Source organism: Oryctolagus cuniculus, chromosome 13 (assembly GCF_051225735.1).
Source record: "Oryctolagus cuniculus isolate XC-2025 breed Fujian yellow rabbit chromosome 13, ASM5122573v1, whole genome shotgun sequence".
Lineage (NCBI taxonomy): Eukaryota > Metazoa > Chordata > Mammalia > Lagomorpha > Leporidae > Oryctolagus > Oryctolagus cuniculus.
The window spans coordinates 13,344,639-13,365,469 of record NC_142879.1 but is presented as its reverse complement, the minus strand read 5'-3'; the positions used below and the strand labels follow the sequence as shown (position 1 = coordinate 13,365,469).

Here is a 20,831-nt window from a genome sequence, read left to right as displayed (position 1 = left end):
TTTGATATTTTTTAATATATATGAAAAATTTTAAATGTAAATATTGTTTTCCAAGTGAATAAGAACTTATCTTAGTCCTAAACTTTGTCTTTTTTCACTGTGAAGTAGTATACATACCAAAATGTGTATAAAGCATGCATGTAAAATTTAAGGGGGTTGTTTAGTATATAACATATCATTTCCATACTTTTCTGGAAACAACAAATTGCATTCCTTAGAAGATCATGCCCTTCCCCGGTTATATCCTTTTTGCTTCTTAAAGATAGTATAAGCCTCAGTTCTGCTGTAATTTTTTCTTTTCAGACAATTTATGGAGAACTCATTTCTTTGGAAGATAATAGTGATGTCACAGGGTTAGCTATGTTTATTCTGAATCGCTTGCTTTGGAATCCTGATATCGCAGCTGAATATAGACACCCCACTGTTCCACATCTCTATAGAGAAGGTAGGTGTTGCTGGCACTGCTTTATCTCCATGCTGTGTAAATGGCTTGTCACTCTTTCTGTTTGCATTTTACTTTATCAAAGAAACCGGTGTTAATACCTCTCTGTTTCCACTACCTTCCCTTCATCCGCCCCTCTTTCCTTATCATTCCCCATCATTTCCTCCATTACTGTTTATAATCATTATTATCTGTTTGTTGTCTCTGCCCATTCACTCCCTCCAGTAGTTTGTAATTCCTGTGGAGATCTTATTTGTTATAGTTTGTTACTGTAGATCTAGTATCCGGGATGATGCCTGCATATAGTAGGTGTTCAGTAAATACTTGTTGAGTGAGATCAGTTAGATCTCTTGGTGTCTTTGTGCCTATTTCCTCATCCATGAGTTGGGTATTTTAAATGGTACCTGGCCCTCAGAGTCATTATGAGGATGAAATGTAAAACAAAGTATTTTATTGTTGCTTGCTACATTTTTTTATTTGTACATGATTAGCATTAGGGTTAGCTTATTTCAAAGTGAAACTTACCTTCCATGATTAACTTACTATGCTTTTTTGTACTTTATTTAAGATCATGAAGAAACTTTGTCGAAGTTTACACTGAAAAAGTTATTGTTGTTGATCTGTTTCCTTGATTATGCTAAACTTTCCAGACTTATTGATCATGATCCTTGTCTCTTCTGTAAAGATGCTGAATTCAAGGTATAGTTTTAATGTTCTGTTTCACATTTCATATTTCCTGTCTAAAACTTGCCTGTTTTTATGACATATTCTCTCTTTAGACAAAAATTAATTTTCAGAAGAATAGTACTGTGCTGTAAAATAAGAATACCTATTTAATGAGTTTTCGTTATTAATTATAACCAGGCCTTCTTTTTATTGGTTGATCTTTCACTAGAACATTAATTATTTACCTTTTTTAAAAAGGTCTTAGGGGCTGGTGCCGAGCCTCACTTGGTTAATCCTCTGCCTGCATCCCATATGAGCGCAAGGTTCTAGTCCCAGTTGCTCCTTTTCCAGTCCAGCTCTCTGCTGTGGCCTAGGAGGGCAGTGGAGGATGGCCCAAGTGCTTGGGCCCCTGCACCCGCATGGGAGACCAGAGGAAGCACCTGGGTCCTGGCTTCGGATCGGCATAGCTCTGACCGTAGCAGCCATTTGGGGAGTGAACCATCAGAAGGAAGACCTTTCTCTCTGTCTCTCTCTCTCTCTCACTGTCTAACTCTATCTTTCAAATAAACAAACTAAAAAAAATAATAATAATAAAAAATAAATAAAAAGGTCTTAAATTAGCAGTATAGAAGTTTGTATTATTACCATATGGCATGAAACTGGAAATATTTTTGTAGTAATATTTAATTTTATTTCTATATGTAAAGAATGGTTTGGATTTGTTTTTATCATAAACAAAATTATTACAATGTAATACAATATTTACAACTTGTGTCTTTATAGGCTAGTAAAGAGATTCTTCTGGCTTTTTCACGAGATTTCCTAAGTGGAGAAGGTGACCTTTCCCGTCACCTTAGCTTATTGGGATTACCTGTTAGTCATGTCCAGACACCATTTGATGAATTCGATTTTGCTGTGACCAATCTTGCTGTGGACTTGCAATGTGGGGTGCGTCTTGTGTAAGTATAAGAAATAGAATTATTTTACTTTACAGAATAATAGACTAAAATTTTCTGGAAAATACTTTTTTTCCCTCTGCTGGTATGTGATTAGAGTCTGTGATAGGAACTACTGATGTCTCAGGACAGGAAGAACATGAAGCTCATATTGCAAACATTGAAATAGCACCCTGTATTGACAGTGGCTTCTGTATTATTTGAGACCGTAGCATTAACTTTATTATACATATGAGGAATATAAGTTGAATAGGTAGAATGACTTGCCCAAGTTTATACAATGGAATCTGGACATATACTCATGATGTCTGCCTTCAAATTATACAATACTTTCTTAGTTATAAAGTAGAATTCTTAAAATTGGCTATGGTATTAAGTAATGGGTTGCCAGTTTCTGCTTTGGAAGGAATGGCCTGTGGCATGTTTCTGTGGTTGCCTCTTTAGGACACTGGGCTTGGAGACAACTGTCTTGTTTCTAGGGAACTCTCCAATGTGTTGTATGTCCTCTCAAGGAAGCACTCTTAGAGTCAAAGAAGAGGATTTTTGTAAAGCAAAGATACAATTTTTCTCTGTGTATTTAAGAATTGCTAAGCCTCAAAAGAGCCATTTCAGTTTTGAAATATGGGAAGTACAGAATTAATGGTCTTCATAAAATATCTCTGTTACAATAAAACTTTCAGAACTCTTTACCTGACCTACTGCATCTTAAATTGCTGTGGTATAGCCAGAATCTTGCAGGCAATCTTCATGTCAAAATACTAAGGGGCAGACGGTGCCGCAGCTCAATAGCCAAATCCTCCACCTGCAGTGCCAGCACACCGGGTTCTAGTCCCGGTCGGGGCGCTGGAGTCCGTCCTGGTCGCTCCTCTTCCTGTCCAGTTCTCTGCTGTGGCCTGGGAGTGCAGCGGAGGATGGCCCAGGTCCTTGGGCCCTGCACCCGCATGGAAGACCAGGAGAAGCACCTGGCTCCTGGCTTTGGATCAGCGTGGTACGCCGGCTGCAGTGCACCGGCCGCAGCCGCTATTGGGGGGTGAACCAATGGAAAAGGAAGACCTTTCTCTCTGTCTCTCTCTCTTTCACTGTCCACTCTGCCTGTCAAAAAAATAAAAAATAAAATAAAATAAAAAAATTAAAGTACTAAGGGGCTAAAAGCTACTGAACAGAAATGAGGCTACTTGGCTATACCAGTTAACTTCTTTGTTATGACCCAGAGATGTCTTTGAGGAGGAACCTTGAAAGATTCAAGCAGAGGATAAGGGTCTACTTGGCTGGAATGGAGTAATTCTTCATTTTTGAGGAAGACATCCCTCAGTTTTTAGGAATACAAGGAATCCCCAGTTTCTTCAAAAACATGCATGTCCCTTTCTTCCTTCTGAGTATTTTCACAAATTAGTATCTTTTTTTTTTTTTTAAGATTTATTTATTTATTTGAAAGTCAGTTACACAGAGAGAGAAGAGGCAAAGAGAGAGAGAGGTCTTCCATCCACTGGTTCACTCCCCAGATGGCCACGATGGCCGGAGCTGCGCCGATCCGAAGCCAGGAGCCAGGAGCTTCCTCCAGGTCTCACATGCGGGTGCAGGAGCCCAAGGACTTGGGCCATCTTCTACAGCTTTCCCAGGCCATTGCAGAGAGCTGGATCAGAAGTGGAGCAGCTGGGTCTTGAACTGGCGCCCATATGGGATGCCAGCGCTTCAGGCTAGGGCGTTAACCCACTGCGCCACAGTGCCGGCCCCTAATATTCTGAATATTATTGTTAATTTCTATCATTCAAGCAGTTTCCATACATTCTATATCATTTGCTGAAATTATTTCAGATTTTTTTTTATATTTGGTGCATTTGTTCATTCTATAATTTTAAGCCACCACATTTATTGTCTAGCCAGTAGGAATTCATGTTTTCAAACTTTTTCTACTTTCCAGGAGGAGCAGGGGTAGGTTTAATGTTGTGTTATTTTCCCAGACATTTTTAATGCTTTAACATGAGTTACTAAGGACTTAGCAATATTGGATTTTGATGATATGTGGTTGATTAAAGTGTCAATCATTAAGAGTCTCAGTTTTACATGCCAAATTTTTATTATGTTCAGTGTTAACAACAATGACTGTTTCATGGTTTTTGAAAGTCACTTTAAAATATGTGGACTCCTTTAATACCAACGGTTATGGATTGTTCTGTTGCCGACATGCTTCCTACATTGATTGGGTGGTTGGCCTGGAATGAGCTTAAGTCACTTTCTAACTCTTAGAGACTATGGTTCTATAAGTAATTCTGCCAGCTCTTACATAATCAGTTGGAGCTTGCTTTTTCTGTGGGACTATCAACTGTTGTCTAGAGAATAAAGCACTAGATGGTGTTAGGGATTTGAGGTCAAACTGTGGTGTACCTGTCTTTTTCAGGTATGCCCTCAGATTATTTTTGAAGTAATCTGTTAGAGAATGACTATGGAAACTGATAAAACTAGCCTTTAGTTCTTGACTTAGTTGTGGCATTACCAGCTTATATGACCCTGGGCAATTTACTTAATTTCACTGGGCTTGGTTTCTTTATCTAAATAGGGTAATAAGAACTGATTGAGGGATTTACTGTGATGACTGAAATAAGAGAAGAGAATACATGTTTGATATGTAGAATTTAAAATACCTGAATAATATTCCTCTTCTCTCATTTCTTTTCTCTTTTTCTTTCACTCTAGAGCCCTCTTGTTTTATTCATGTGTATATTTCTGAGTGTATGTCTCAATTTCTTTTCTTTTTTTTTTTAAAGATTTATTTATTTGTCTGAGAGGTAGTGTTACACACACACAGAGAGAGAGAGAGAGAGAGATTTCTTCCATCTTGGCCACAATGGCCTAGGCTGGGCCAGACTGAAGCCAGGAGCCATGAGCTTCATCCTGGTCTCCCACATGTGTGACAGAGACCCAAGCACATGGGCTATCTTCCATTGCTTTCTCAGGTGCATTAGTAAGGAGCTGGATTGGAAGTGAAGCAGCTGGGACTTGGACCAGTGCCCATATGGGATGGTGGTGGTTTAATTCACTGTGCCAGCCCATTGTCTCATTGTTTTCTTTTATAGTTTGTGCATGGACTTCAACAACCCAGACTTAACATGAAAAATTACTCTACTTGCTAACCATGGAGCAACAGAGCTATAAAATAATTTTCTGGAGTCTTTCTGACATTAATAACACCCTTTATCTCTTGGAATTTATATTTATAATAACCAAGTTACATGAAAATTATTCATTTTTATATGCTTTTCATATATGTTTTTACATAACAATTTCATCTGAAAATTTATTTCCTGCTAGGCGAACCATGGAACTTCTCACACAGAACTGGGATCTCTCAAAGAAACTCAGGATTCCTGCAATAAGTCGTCTTCAAAAGATGCACAATGTTGACATTGTTCTTCAAGTCCTAAAATCAAAAGGAATTGAATTAAGTGATGAGCATGGTAAAGACAACTAAAATTGATTTCTACACTGAGTGTTCATATGTACATAGATTATGCTAACAGGCTATCTTTTCATTTATAGGAAATACAATTCTGTCTAAGGATATTGTGGATAGGCACAGAGAAAAAACTCTTGGGTTGCTTTGGAAAATAGCATTTGCCTTTCAGGTATTGTATATCTGGTATATTTTGCAGTTTTTACTAATTTTGAATAATGATGTACAAAAGCAATTTGAATCAAATAGAGATTGCTGGGGTTTATTCTGTCCCTGGACATGTAATATTTGCCATGTATATGTTCCAGTTTAATCTTCTCCATCCACTGGCAATGTTGGTTGTAAAATCTTCCTCACAGTGAGGAAACTGAAGCTGAAGCTTATGTCATTGATTAAAAGTAGAGATTAGAACAGAGGTTTATATTGCTACAAATTCCACATTTTTAAGTCTTAAGCATTCTAGCACTTCCATGGATTGTGTTTGTCTTTTTTAAAATGCATTTTTATGCTAAAACATATGTTGTATGTATTTCCCTAGATTTTTAAAAAATTTCTTTATGGGTTATATTTCAGCCTTCAATAGTTTCTCTAAGTAAAAGATAGTTATTTTAAATTCTGTGGTTTAAAAATACTAAACAGAAAACATAAAGGTATTTATTTTTTCTTATGTGTATTCCAGGTGGATATTTCCCTAAATTTAGATCAATTAAAGGATGAAATTGACTTTCTAAAACAAACGCGGCGTATAAAGAAAACAATGTCTGCACTAACATGTCATTCTGATGCTTTTGTTAATAAAAAAGACAAAAGGAATCATGATTCCTTTGGACAATATAGTGAAAGCATTAAATTATTGATGGATTGGGTGAATGCTGTTTGTGCTTTCTATAATAAAAAGGTAAATTTCTTTGACTTTGTTTAAAATCAATATATTTTTAAAGATTTATTTATTTGAAAGGTAGAGTAGCACAGAGAGAAAAAAAGAAAGAAATCCTCCATACACTTGTTCACTCCCCAAATGACTACAATGACCGGGGCTGGACTGAGCTGAAGCTGGGAGCCAGGAACTCTATCCTGTTCTCCCACATGGGTGATAGAGGCTCAGACACGTGAGCCATCATCCTCTGCTGCTGAGGTGTGTTAGCAGAGAGCTGGTTTAGAAGCAGATTAGCTGCTACTCAAACCAGCACTACCATGTTGGGTGTGGGTGCCCCTTGCAGCAGCTTAATCCACAGCTGCACAACACCTGTCCCAACCCAGGATGCTGAAACACATTTTGGTGAAGTACAATTAAACTTAATACATAAAATCTATTTTTGCTTTTATTGCCATTAAGAGTATAATTATGTGGAAAAAATGCTCTGCTGCACATCTAGTAAGGAATATAAAACAGGAACAAATGATGTAGAGCACATATAACTAGATATGGTAAACTCTTATACCTTGAAGTTGTTAGTAGAAAAACTGTCAATTACATATCTCTGTTTTAACTAATACTAGAGAGCTAAAGAAGACACAGTTGACATCCTTATTCATGGATGCCTTATTTGGAATTTGCCTACTAACTAAAATTTATTTCTAATGCAAGAATTAATGCTGGTGTGTAAACACCAAGGCACTCATTTCCAGTGAGGTCCAGTGAAGTGATACTCTGCCTTCTTGTTTCAGCAGTTCCACTGAAAAAAGCAAGTGTCCTGTATTTTGCATTTTTGTGCTTTTTCTTGCTCATTTCCTGTTTAAAATGTCCCTCAAGTGTAGTGCTGTAATAGTCTAGTGTTCCTAGATTGTAATATGCAGAAATAAGTGTGCTAAATAAGTTTCATTCAAGTATGACTTGTAATGCTTTTGCTGCAAATTCGTTGTTACTGAATGAGAAACATACCTAAAACAAGGTTATATATTGACTGGTTGATGAAAATATTGTGACCAGAGGCACACAGGAGCCTAACCCTGTACTTGTATTTCCCTGATGAGTTCAATATTCACTAATTCAGTGATCATGAATAATGAGAATCAACCATAATTATTGTAATTTATGAAGATTGCTATCAAAATTACTACAAACTAGGTGGCTTAAAATAGAAATTTATTGCAACCAATTGTCCAATGTCTATTTTCATTGTGTTCTATAGCATAGTTGGCTAACGATAGTCTACGTCACTTTGTTACGTATTTCAAAATAACTAGAAGGTTTCATAGGTTTTCTGTGCATAGAAATAATAAATGTTTAAGGAGGTCAAATGCTATTTACCCTGATTTGCTCATCACACATTATGTTTATGGAATTTATTTTATTGTATTCCTTAAGTATATACAAATATTGTATCAGTTAAAAGAATAGAAATGTATTTTGTCACAGTTCTAGAGGTTAGAAGTCTGAAATCAAAGTGTTAGCCTGGCCATGCTCTCACTGAAGATTCTGGGGGAGACTTTATTCCATGCCTTTCTCTGAAATTCTGGTGTTTTCAGCAATCCTTGACATTCCTTGTGTTGTAGGTGTGTTACTTCAGTCTGCCTCTGTTATCACATGGAGTTCTCCCTGTATGTTTGCTTCTTTTGTCTTTTGTTTTTTTATTTTTTTGTTAGCTTTATTTATTTTTTGAAGTTTTCTTATATTAACATAAAGAGAACAGATTTCATGCATTCTACAGGTACAGTTCTGAAAAGACAACCATGCTTCCCTCCTACCATTCTCTGACTTCCTTACCTCCCTCCCATCTCTTCCTGTCATCAGTTTTTACAAAGATGTAATTTTAATCCACTCTATATCTGCAGGCTTATTTCACTACTAACCATAATATTCAACAAGTAAAAAGTAGGAAGACCACGGTTCTGCATAAGTATAAACAATCATATCACAAACTGTCCATTTCATTCCTATACTTTTTTTTTTGTATTCTGTATTAACTACCATTTATCAGAGAAAACATATTTATGTTTTTTGAGATGCTTATTTTACTACGGATAATAGTTTTCAGTTACATCTATTTTGTTGCAAAAGACAGGATTTCATTCTTTTTTATGGCTAACTAGTATTCCATAGTGTTAATATACCACATTTTCTTTATCCAGTAATCAGTTGGTAGACATCTGGGTTGATTCATTTTGGATTAAAGCTCATTTTATACCAGTGTGACTTCATTAAATAAGTTTACATTCTTTTTATGTATTTATTTATTTATATTTATTTTAGAGGTAGAGTTACAGACAGTGAGAGGGAGAGACAGAGAGAAAGGGCTTCTGTCCGTTGGTTCACTCCCTAACTGGCTGCAACAGCCAGAGCTGTGCTGATCCGAAGCCAGGAGCCAGGAGCGTCTTCTGCGTCTCCATCGTGGGTGCAGGGGCCCAAGGGCTTAGGCCATCTTCCACTGCTTTCTCAGGCCGTAGCAGAAAGCTGGATTGGAAGAGGAGCAGCCGGGACTAGAACTGGTGCCCATATGTGATGCCAGTGCCGCAGGTGGAGTGTTAACCCACTGTGCCATGGTGCCGGCCCCAATAAGTTCACATTCTGAGGTTCTAGGCAAGACATGAGGTTTTGAGGGATTCTCTTCAATCAAGGATAATGATTAATGTTATAATAATACCACAAATTTATTATTAATAAAACCATATCCTATTTTAGGAATGTTTGGTATTTTATAATTGAGAATTGGTGACAATAGTATCATCACGGATACTGTTAGCAACTGGTATTCTTAGCTATTAAAAGAAAATAAAGGATTACAAAGCTATTAAAATGTTTTACTATCTAAAAAGATAGTTAATATTTTTCTGGCATTTTCTCTCAGGTGGAGAATTTCACAGTGGCTTTCTCAGATGGTCGTGTGTTGTGTTACCTGATCCACCACTACCACCCTTGCTATGTGCCTTTTGATGCCATTTGTCAGCGCACTACCCAAACTGTGGAGTGCACGCAGACCGGTTCAGTGGTATTAAATTCATCATCTGAATCTGATGATAGTTCTTTGGATCTGTCTCTTAAAGCATTTGATCATGGTTAGTACTTTTTTATATGTAACTTTTCCAATTCTTTGCCATGCTTGATCTTTGGCAGCTGTAGTCTAATAACTGTTTTTCACTTGCATACTAGAAAATGCTTCAGAACTATACAAAGAGCTCCTAGAAAATGAGAAGAAAAATTTTCATTTAGTTAGGTCTGCAGTTCGAGACCTTGGTGGAATACCTGCAATGATTCATCATTCAGATATGTCAAATACAATTCCAGATGAGAAGGTAGGTAACAGAAGATCTCTTTATAACCTTTGATAACAAGAGTCTCAGAAGATGATAGGAAGGCATATATTCTCTGTCGATCTTCACTTAACATCTTTTGTTTTTTAGGTGGTCATTACTTATTTGTCATTTCTCTGTGCAAGGCTTTTGGATCTTCGTAAAGAAATAAGAGCTGCCCGTCTTATACAGACAACCTGGAGAAAATATAAACTACAAAAAGATCTGAAATGCTATCAGGTACTCCCTGTAAATGAAACACTGCAGTAAATGAAACACTGCAGTGTGGATTGTCACTTATAAGATGCTGGTTGATTGATTCTTCGCATGATTTTTACATGTTACTGATGTGTGAAGCACTTTTGGTATTTTTTTTTCTCTTTCTTTTTTTGTATTTCTTTTTGAAATTTTTTAAAGATTTATTTTTATTTATTTGAAATGCAGAGTTAGAGATCTTCCAACTGCTGGTTCCCTACCCAACTGGCTGCAATGGCTGGGGCTGGGATAGTCAGTGGCCAGGAGCCTGGAACTCCATCTGGGTCTCACACTTGGGTGGCAGGGGCCTAACCACTTGGCCCATTTTCTCTTGCTTTCCCAATTGCATTATCAGGGAATTAGATCAGAAGCCTCTGGCCTCTGTCACTTTCTACCTCAATGCTATGTAATTCTGAACTACAGTATTTTTTAAAATTCTTTTTTAGCTAATGAGGTGTTTTTTTAACTTGACTGTCTACAGATCTAAAGGTCCTAAGTTTCACAGAGGCTCTGGCAGTGATGTTAGGTGACTTGGTCAACTTGATGTATATATAATTCCTCCCGCCCAGTTTTACATGTTTCTGGTCTTCCTGCAGATGAGTGATCCAGTATATGGCCCTTACCATTTCTTAATATTTGTTTTAATTGGATTGACTACCTTTTTTATGTTAAATTATCAATTTGACAGCCTTCACATACAGATACCATCTACTGGTTGTTATTATTAGTGAGGAACTATATAGCTTATCACTGTGTAGAGCCCATCCTTGCATAATTTACTATCCCAGACAGAAACATAAAGGGTTGGTAGACATCTGTAAGTTGATTTCCACCGGAGGAAGTAACTCAAATTCTAATTTGCTATTCAATTAAAATGAATTGCTAAGGTAGCCTTGGAAAGTGTAGCAAAGTGATTAAGGCCAAGGACTTATCTGCCAGATTAGACTGCCTGCTTGAAATCCTAACTATGTTTATGGAAAAGACAAGTCACATAACTTTTCTACTTCTGCTTCCTGCTAGTCTGAAAAGTATTATCTGCTCATTTGTTTTTATGGTTATTGTGAGGTCTAAATGTATCATTCATGAAGTATTTAGATTGGTACTGAACAAAAATATGTTGTTATTTTTCATAGTAGTTTGTTATCAGAAGTCATAGAAATAAGAGATTTGGAGAGTGCTGGCCTCTAGTGTTCCCGTGGTGGCTGTCTGCTCTTTGACCACGATGGTGCAGGGCGTATCAGATACCACCCCTCCAAAGCCCAGCTGCACTTTGACCTCTGAGACTCTGTGGTTAACACCACCACAGAGCTGTGCTCAAGAAGAATTGTTTCTTTCTTCCCTTTTTTATATTGCAACAAAATAATAGCTACCTTATGCTATAAATTCTGTTTCCTACACTTCAAGCATGAATTTGCTGGACCCAAATCTAAAAACACGCCTCATTATATTTCATATTGTCTTTATCTCAGTTGCTGAGGATCTCGGATGGATAAATCATTTCTTTGATTTTTATCTTAGACTATTTCTTAGGACTCTTTTCCATCATGCACAGATACCTACAAGCCCAGCAATAGGCCCTTTTAACATGCCCAGTGAATCTGTTCTCCAAAGAGGAACACAAGAGGCTTGGCAGACATTTTAATTCCAGGATCAATTTGACTAATAGACAATTATCAAAGAACAATTTTTAAGATTCTTAAGTGTTTAATTCACATTGCTAATATTTTTCTTTTTAAGGAAAGAGATAAAGCTGCAAGAATTATTCAATCTGCTGTAATCAATTTTCTAGCTAAACGACGATTGAAAAAAGAGGTTAATGCAGCACTGGTAATTCAGAAATATTGGCGAAGAGTTTTAGCACAGCAAAAATTGTTAACATTAAAAAAAGAAAAACTGGAAAAAGTTAAAAAAAGATCAGCATCTGTTATTCAGGTAGAGTATATTTGACTCATTACTAAACTTAAAAACTCTTAATGGCATTTTTTAAGTAGGAAGGCAAAATGTGATAGTTTTAAATAATTATATTTTAAGATCTTTAAATGCAGGCATCCTCAATATCTGAGGGGAATTGATTACTGGACCCAGCAGATACCAAAAATGTGGTTACTCAAACCCAGAATGTGTTTTACCTTTGTCCTGATATGTTTTTGAAATGCAATTTTTTTTAGACCACAGCCACATCCATTTTTTTATGTGTTATCTGTGGGTTTCTTTTGCACTGTGGTGGCAAAATAGACTTTTTGAAACAGAATTGGCCCTCAAAGCTAAGTACTTGCTATGTGATATTTTATATACAAAAATTTACTGACCCACGATCCCAATGAATGTTCTATGTATGCTTAAAAAGAATGTGTATTCTGTTGTTGTTGGGCACAGTGTTCTATAAATGTCAGATAGCTCCATTTGGTTGTTGATGGTCAGTTCTTTGATATCCTTACTTATTTTTTTCCATTCATTCTTTTGCTGAGGCAGAGGTGACAGTCTCTAACATGTGGACATGTGTTTTTCCATTCAGTTCTTTGAGTTTTTGCTTCATATATTTTGAAGGTCTGGTTAGGTCATACACATTTGGGATTGCTATATCTTTTTGGTGAGTTGACTCTTTTCATTATGTAATGTCCCTCTTTATCCTAATGATTTTCTCCTCCCTTTTCTCTCCCCCTAAACTCTGGCAATCAGTGCTCTTCTTCTCAATAGTTCATTCTTTTCCAGAAAATCATATAGTTGGAAACCTTTTGATTTCTGTCATTTAGTAACATGTACTTAAAGAGTACTCTATACTTTTCCAGGCTTGTTAACTTATTTTTTATTAGCAAATAATATTCCTTGGCATGGGTATATTAGAACTTTTTATCTATTCAATTATCAAAGGATATCTCAATTACTCTAATTTCGGCAATTATAAAAAAAGCTTCTATAAACATTTTTGTGCAGGATTTTCCATGGACTTGTTTTGAACTGTCTTGAGTTGGGGTGATTGTTCTATTGCACAATAAGACTATGTTTAGCTTTTCACATAACTGCCAAACTGTCTACCAAGTGGCTGTCATTTTGCATTCTCTCCAGAAAAGAATAAGAGTCTCTTTTGCTCCATATCCTTGCTAGCATTTAGTGTTGCCAGTACTTTCAATTTTAGCTATTCTATAGGTAGATAGTGGTATCACATATTTATCAGTTTGCAGATCTCAAATGATGTTGAGAAACTTTTCATATGCTTATTTACCATTTAAATATCTTCCTTAGAAAAGCATCTATTCAAATCTTTTTGCCCATTTAAAAATTTTTTTGCTCATTTTAAAATTGTATAATTTCTTATTGAGTTTTAAAGGCTTCAGATATATATATATATATAATTTAAATATAAAACCTTTATCAGATGATTTTTTTGAAAATATTTTCCCTTAATCTGTGTCTTGTCTTTTCCTTCTCTTAACAGAATCTTGTAAGAGCCAAATTCTTAAATTTTAATAAAGTCTAGCTGATAAATTTTTCTTTTATGAGTAGGATACTTTTTGTATTTGTCTAAAGAGTGATTGCCAAACTAAAGTCGTTTAGATTTTGTACTGTTGTCTTTTAAAAGTTTTTATAATTTCATATTTTTAAACTAATAAGAACAGATACTACACTTGATCTTAGCCAAAATGCTGAGAAGCGATTATATTTTTATTTTAGTTAATTATTATAAAAGGTAAAGAGATTAACTTTTATATTTTTGCATGTGGATGTGACATATTTTAGCATTTTTTAAAAATAACTTTCTGGCCGGCGCCACGGCTCACTTGGCTAATCCTCCACCTGCGGCGCCAGCACCCCAGGTTCTAGTCACGGTTGGAGCATCGGATTCTGTCCCGGTTGCTCCTCTTCCAGTCCCGCTCTCTGCTGTGGCCCGGGAAGGCATTGGAGGATGGCCCAAAGGCTTAGGTCCTGCACCCGCATGGGAGACCAGAGGAAGCACCTGGCTCCTGGCTTCAGATTGGTGCAGCGTGCCGGCTGTAGCGGGTATTTGGGGGGTAGTTTTACTGAGTCTTGACAATAAGTAGTATTTGTCCACCAACTTTGTTTTTCTTCAGTGTGCTATTGAGTATTGATTTTTTTTGCCTTCCCATCTAATGTTAGAATCACATTGTTGATTCTAACAGTAACTAGGTAGGATTTTGACTGTGGTTGCATTGAATCAAATTGGACGAACTGAAATCTTAATAATACTGATTCTTCCTCTTCAAGAAAGTGTCTGTTCATTTAGATCTTTTAAAACTATGGACTGTTTCATCAGAATTTAGAAATTTTGTTCATAGGTATCTTGTACATATTTTTTAGATAGATGTGTATGTAGATGTATGTGTATGTATTTTAGATATATGTGTATGTATTTTGATGCTAATATAAATGTTGTAGTCTATAAACTTGTTCAATTTGCTATTATTCTAGGATATTTTTGGTTAGTACTTTAAATTTTCCTGATAATATCATCTGTAAATAAGTATAGTTTCATTTCTTCCTTCTTTTATTGCTTTCATGATATTGATTAGGAATGGTGAGAGGTCCTTTCTTGCTTTGTTCTAAATCTTAAGGGAAAGGATATAATTTCTGACCATGAAGTCTGATGTTAGCCATAGGTTTGAGGAGCTAATTTTTATCAAATTGAGGAAGTCCCCCTTATCCATAGTTTATTGAGATATTTTCCTCTCCCTTATTTTCCTCTGTCATGTTCATCATTAATAATTTGTTCTGATCTTCAAATTAATTGATTTCTCCATCTCCATTCTATTAGTTCATTGAATTTTTTGTTTCAGTTATTGTGTTTTTTAGTTCTATTATTATCATTTGATTATTTATCCTTTGATATCTTTACTGAGACATATCTTTACATTAGGTTCTACTTACTAGAACATTTTCAAGTTAGCTATCTTAAAAAATACCTGTGTTAGGTATTTCTAATATATGTGTCATCTCATCACTGGCATTAGTTTTATCTTTAAATGTGCAAGTTGAAAATTTCCTTTAATGTATGCCAAGTCATTTTTACATTTCATTTGAGTTTTTTAAATATGAGAGAGTGTTTTGTTTAAATCCAGTGGAGAAGGTTGATATGTGTTAGCAGATAATCCGCTTGTTAGGTTGAGGCCAGAGGTTCATATCTGCCTTCTATGGGTATCAGTCCCATGTGTGTTTTCACTCAGTAGCCACCCTCAAGTCTAGATCCTGATCTGTATCTTCAAATATCTGGGGAAAAAAAATAAAAATAAAGGTAACTGCAACTCTAAATACTAGAGTTCTTAGTACTTTACTTTGCTTTTACTTTGCCTTTTCTGCTTTACTTTGCCTTTTCTTTATAAAAATTTGTTTACTTATTTATTTGAAAGAGTGACAGAGGGAAAGACAGAAGTCTTCCATTTGCTGGTTCTCTCCTTGAATGACTGTAGTAGCCAGGTCCAGGTCAGGCCAAAGCTTGACCAGGAACTCCATCCAGATCTCCCACGTGGGTGAAAGGGGCCTAAGTAGTTGGACCATCTTCCTCTGCCTTCCCAGGTGCATTAGCAGGAAGCTGAATCTGAAGCAAAGATGCAAGGCCTTGAACAACACTGTGATATGGGATGTAGTTATAAGCAACTTAACCTGCTGCACCACAATAGTGGTCCCCCTGCTTATTTTTTAGGGCAGCTTACTTATAAGAGATAGCTTATAGTTAGTTTTCAAGGTCATTTTGCACAAATAACCTTGACTGTACGTCAATTCATGTTTTATTTAATTACATCTCTTAATATTAAGGGAAATAATATAGAGTATGTGTCATTTCTTCTCAGGCTAAAGAGTAGGAACAGGATTTTAGGTGACATTTAATAGAGAAGGCAGTAAAACTTATAAAAATGGCCAGCAGGAGACAAATGTTCTCCATAACTTTCTTGTCCTTGGATAGATGTGCTTGGGTCAAGCATAGCAGCATGCGCAATAAACACTGTTAAAGAAGTGTGAGGTGTTCAGCTACTGTACTGTCCAACAAATACTTGAGAAAAATTAAGACAGCTCCCCTCTTTATATTTTGGACAAATATATCATCTTATTGAATTTTTTTTGCCAGGTATCTATAATTTCTAAATTTTTAGAAAGAAACTAATGTTATTCTTAAGTAAATAGTAACTGAAAATGATTTGATTCCTTTATTTCCCACATTCCTGTATGTTGTTCCTTGGAATCCAGTTATATTGGTTTTAGGACCTTAGCAGATACCACAAAATCTGTGAATGTTCAAGTTTTTTATACAAAATGAATTTTATAAGCTAGTGCATATTATTCTGTATACTTTAAACTTGTCTATAGATTGCTTATTATACCTGAAAATACAATGTAAAAGCTGTGTAATAGTTGTTATACTGTATTGTTTAAAGGAAAAAGGACAGGGAGACTACATCTACATGTTCAGTACAGATGCAATTTTCTTGTCCCAGACATTTTCAGTCTGATACTGGTTGAATCCATGAAACCATGGAGACAGAGGACCAACTATGCTTGTATTATTGAGCCTGTAATATAATGGTATAGGATCCCTCAATTAAGTAATTTTTGGTCATTTTAAGATAGTAAATAAAGGGAACATATAACATCCAGAGAAATAAATAATAGGAAATAAATAAAGGGATCCTATAACATCCAGAGAAAACGCATACAAAACCATTTAGGATCAGTAGGTAACCAAGAATAATATTACAATAGTTTTATTTTGACTCTTTTGCTCCTATTATATATAACAAATTTGTTTATATTGCTTATGACTCTGGAATACAAATGCAATGTAAATATAATGAGGAATGAGATATTTATTTTTGAATTGGCTACAATACTATCCATGTAAAAACTAAAGTACAAGTCAGAGATAAGTAGTAAAAATACACTGGTTTTCTAATTTAATGTTTTTATTTGTAAACAGAATGTTAGAAAAATTAGTATTTTCAGAAATGTTAAGTATGGAACGTTACATCTATTTTACTTTGTTCTTTCTTACCTTTCTCAGGGGTATTGGAGAAGATACTCTGCTAGAAAAAGATTTCTGAAACTGAAATATTATTCAATCATTTTGCAGTCTAGGATAAGAATGCTAATTGCTGTAGCATCTTATAAGCGATATCTTTGGGCTACAGTTACAATTCAGAGGCATTGGCGTGCCTGTTTAAGAAGAAATCAAGATCAACAGAGATATGAAATGTTAAAATCATCAGCCCTGATAATTCAGTCTGTGTTCAGAAGGTGGAGGCAACGTAAAATGAAATTACAGCTAAGAGCTGTGATTATTCTGCAAAGAGCTTTTAGAGAATGGCATTTCAGGAAACAAGTTAAAGAGGAAAAGTCTGCTGTTGTCATACAATCATGGTATAGAATGCACAAAGAATTACAGAAATATATTTATATTAGATCTTGTGTTGTTATCATTCAGAGAAGATTTCGGTGCTTTCAAGCCCAAAAGTTATATAAAAGAAGAAAAGAGTCTGTGCTGACGATCCAGAAGTACTACAGAGCCTATCTGAGAGGAAAGATTGAACGCACCAATTATCTGCAGAAACGAGCTGCGGCCATTCAACTGCAGGCTGCTTTCAGGAGAATGAGAGCTCGTAATTTACACAGACAGATTAGGGCTGCCTGTATTTTACAATCATACTGGAGAATGAGACAAAACAGATTTCGATTTTTAAGCCTTAAGAAGTGTGTTATCAGATTGCAGGCACACATAAGAAAACATCAACAGTTACAGAAATACAAGAAGATGAAGAAAGCAGCTCTTGTAATTCAAACTTATTTCCGAGCTTATATTACAGCCAGGAAAGCTCTAGCAACTTATCAGAAAATACGTTCTGCTGTCATTGTTCTACAATCTGCATACAGAGGGATGCAAGCCAGGAAAACATCTGTTCGCATCCTCACATCCATTGTAAAGATCCAATCATATTACCGTGCTTATCTTTCCAAAAAGAAATTTCTGAAACTAAAATATGCTACAATAAAACTGCAGTCAATTGTCAGGATGAAACAAACACGTAAACAATATCTACGTTTAAGAGCAGCTGTAGTGTTTATCCAGCAGTGGTACCGGTCCCAAAAACTGGGTGCACAGAAGAGAGAAGAATATGTGCAGATGCGGGAATCTTGTATCAGACTGCAAGCTTTTGTTAGGGGACATCTGGTCCGAAAGCAGATAAGGTTGCAGAGAAAAGCTGCTATTTTACTGCAATCCTATTTCAGAATGAGAAAGATGCGGCAAGACTACCTGAAAATTTATAAAGCAGTTGTTGTCATTCAGATTTACTATCGTGCATACAAGGCACTAGTCAATCAGCGAAAGAATTTCTTGCAAGTCAAAAGAGCAGCTACTTGCTTACAAGCAGCTTACAGAGGATATAAAGTACGGCAGCTGATGAAACAACAGTCTGTGGCTGCCCTTAAAATTCAAACTGCTTTTAGAGGCTACAGTAAAAGGGTGAAATACCAATCTGTGCTTCTTTCTGCTGTAAAGATTCAGAGATGGTATAGGGCACATAAGACTGCTTGTGATGTAAGAACACATTTTTTAAAGACAAGGGCAGCAGTGATTTCTCTCCAGTCTGCTTATCGTGGCTGGAAAGTTCGGAAGCAGATCAGGAGGCAGCATCAAGCTGCAATGAAGATTCAGTCTGCTTTTAGAATGACTAAGGCCCAGAAACAGTTTAGATTGTTAAAGACAGCAGCAGTGGTCATCCAGCAACATCTGAGAGCATGGATTGCAGGAAAGAAGCAACGTATGGAGTATATTGAGCTCCGTCGTGCTGCATTAATGCTTCAGTCTACATGGAGAGGAAGAACACTGAGAAGACAGATTCAGAGGCAACACCAATGTGCTGTCCTCCTACAGTCATACTGTAGAATGCATCTGCAACAAAAGAAGTGGAAAACTATGAAGAAAGCTGCTCTTCTGATTCAAATGTATTACAGGGCTTACAGTATTGGTAGAGAACAGCATCATTTATATTTGAAGACAAAAGCAGCTGTCGTAATTTTACAGTCAGCTTACCGTGGTATGAAAGTGAGAAAAAGACTAAAGGATTGCAACAAAGCAGCAGTCACTATACAGACTAAATATAGAGCCTATAAAACAAAACAGAAATATGCAGTCTATAGAGCCTCAGCTATTATAATTCAGAGATGGTATCGAAATATTAAAATTGCAAGCCATCAACATAGGGAATACCTTACTTTAAAGAAGACAGCAGTTAAGATCCAAGCTGTTTATAGAGGTGTTAGAATAAGAAGACATATTAAACGCATGCATATGGCAGCCACTTTTATTCAAGCCATGTTTAAAATGTATCAGTTGAGAGTAAGATACCATAGACTGAGACAAGCTGCTGTTGTAATTCAAGTAAGATATAGAGCATATTATCAAGGTAAAATTCAGCGTGAAAATTACCTGACATTTTTGAAAGCTGTTAATATTCTTCAGGCAAGTTTTAGAGGAGCTAGAGTTAGACAGTCTCTAAGAAAGATGCAGATTGCAGCAACACTCATTCAGTCACACTATAGAAGATACAGACAGCAAACACACTTTAATAAGTTGAAGAAGTTAACAAAAATAGTACAGCAGAGATACCGTGCAGTGAAAGAAAGAAACATGCAGTTTCAAAGGTACAACAAATTGAGACAATCTGCAATATGCATTCAGTCAGCGTTTAGGGGAATGAAAGCCAGGAGACATTTAAAAGTTATGCATTTAAGTGCTACCCTTATTCAGAGGAGATTTAGAACTCTAATCATGAGAAGAAGATTCCTCTCTCTCAAAAAAACTGTTGTTTGGATTCAGAGAAAATACCGTGCAAAACTTTGTACAAAGCATCACTTACAATTCCTTAAGTTGCAAAGGGCAGCTATTCAAATCCAGTCATCATATAGAGGATGGGTGGTGAGGAAAAAGATTCAAGAAATGCACAGAGCTGCTACTTACATCCAGGCTACTTTCAGAATGCACAGAGCATATGTGAGATACCAGGCACTGAAACAGGCCTCACTTGTGATCCAACAACAATACCAAGCAAAGCGAGCTGGGAAGCTGCAGAGGCAGTGTTTCCTCACACAGAGACGTTCTGCTGTGGTCCTTCAGGCTGCCTTTAGGGGCATGAAAACTAGAAGACATTTGAAAAGCATGCATTCCTCTGCAACTCTTATTCAGAGTAGGTTTAGATCTTTAGTGATGAGAAGAAGATTCATTTCCCTCAGAAAAGCTGCTATTTTTGTTCAACAGAAATATCGAGCCACCGTTTGTGCCAGGAAAAAATTGCATGAATTCTTGCAGTTACGAAAAGCAGCCATTGTGATACAGTCGTCTTACCGAAGACTCCAAGGGAAGAAGTTACAAGAAAGGCACAGGGCTGCAACTGTCATTCAGGCCACTTTCAGAATGCACAGAACATATGTTACATTTCAGACTTGGAGAAATGCCTCAATTCTAATTCAACAACGTTATCGAGCATACACAGCTGCAAAACTGGAGAGAGACAATTTTGTCAGGCGATGGGATTCTGCTGTGGTCATTCAGGCTGCTTATAAAGGAATGAAAGTGAGACAGCATTTACAGAAAGAACACAGAGCTGCTGTCATTATACAAAGCACATATAGAATGTATAAGCAGTACTGTCTGTACCAAAAGCTTCAGTGGGCTACAAAATTAATACAAGGAAAATACAGAGCAAATAAAAAGAAACAAGAAGCTCTTCTACACAACACACCTAAGGAAGTAGCAGCAACTTGTATTCAGGCAAGTTTTTGGGAAATGAATATAAGGAAACATTCAGAAATAGCATAAGGCTGCTGC

At 36.3% G+C, this 20,831-nt stretch overlaps 1 protein-coding gene, 1 long non-coding RNA gene and 1 pseudogene across 5 annotated transcripts in view; 1 reads left to right on the top strand and 2 right to left on the bottom strand.

Annotated features, from left to right (window-relative positions):
- The window catches only part of ASPM (assembly factor for spindle microtubules), a 53,236-nt gene that overhangs the window by 16,322 nt on the left and 16,083 nt on the right, over positions 1-20,831 (top strand). Inside the window, exons 8-18 of one of the 3 annotated variants that reach the window (XM_008268710.5) lie at positions 304-445; positions 1,011-1,141; positions 1,892-2,067; positions 5,374-5,519; positions 5,602-5,687; positions 6,195-6,413; positions 9,304-9,511; positions 9,606-9,748; positions 9,857-9,985; positions 11,738-11,932; positions 17,010-20,774. In XM_008268710.5, the coding sequence (XP_008266932.4) occupies positions 304-445; positions 1,011-1,141; positions 1,892-2,067; positions 5,374-5,519; positions 5,602-5,687; positions 6,195-6,413; positions 9,304-9,511; positions 9,606-9,748; positions 9,857-9,985; positions 11,738-11,932; positions 17,010-20,774 (5,340 nt within the window). Of the gene's footprint in view, positions 1-303; positions 446-1,010; positions 1,142-1,891; positions 2,068-5,373; positions 5,520-5,601; positions 5,688-6,194; positions 6,414-9,303; positions 9,512-9,605; positions 9,749-9,856; positions 9,986-11,737; positions 11,933-17,009; positions 20,779-20,831 lie in introns of those variants that run through there. The other 2 variants (XM_089312026.1, XM_089312027.1) reach the window with 2 other exon arrangements.
- LOC149122479 (uncharacterized) lies at positions 5,235-20,101 on the bottom strand. Of its 2 annotated transcripts, none has more exons than XR_016219491.1 (2): positions 19,965-20,101; positions 5,235-5,482 (listed from the first exon to the last, which is right to left on the bottom strand). It is a non-coding gene; the product is annotated as an uncharacterized LOC149122479 (long non-coding RNA). The 2 variants fall into 2 exon arrangements; XR_016219490.1 differs by having other exon boundaries at positions 19,864-20,000.
- On the bottom strand, positions 13,561-13,656 carry LOC127483645 (U2 spliceosomal RNA; annotated as a pseudogene).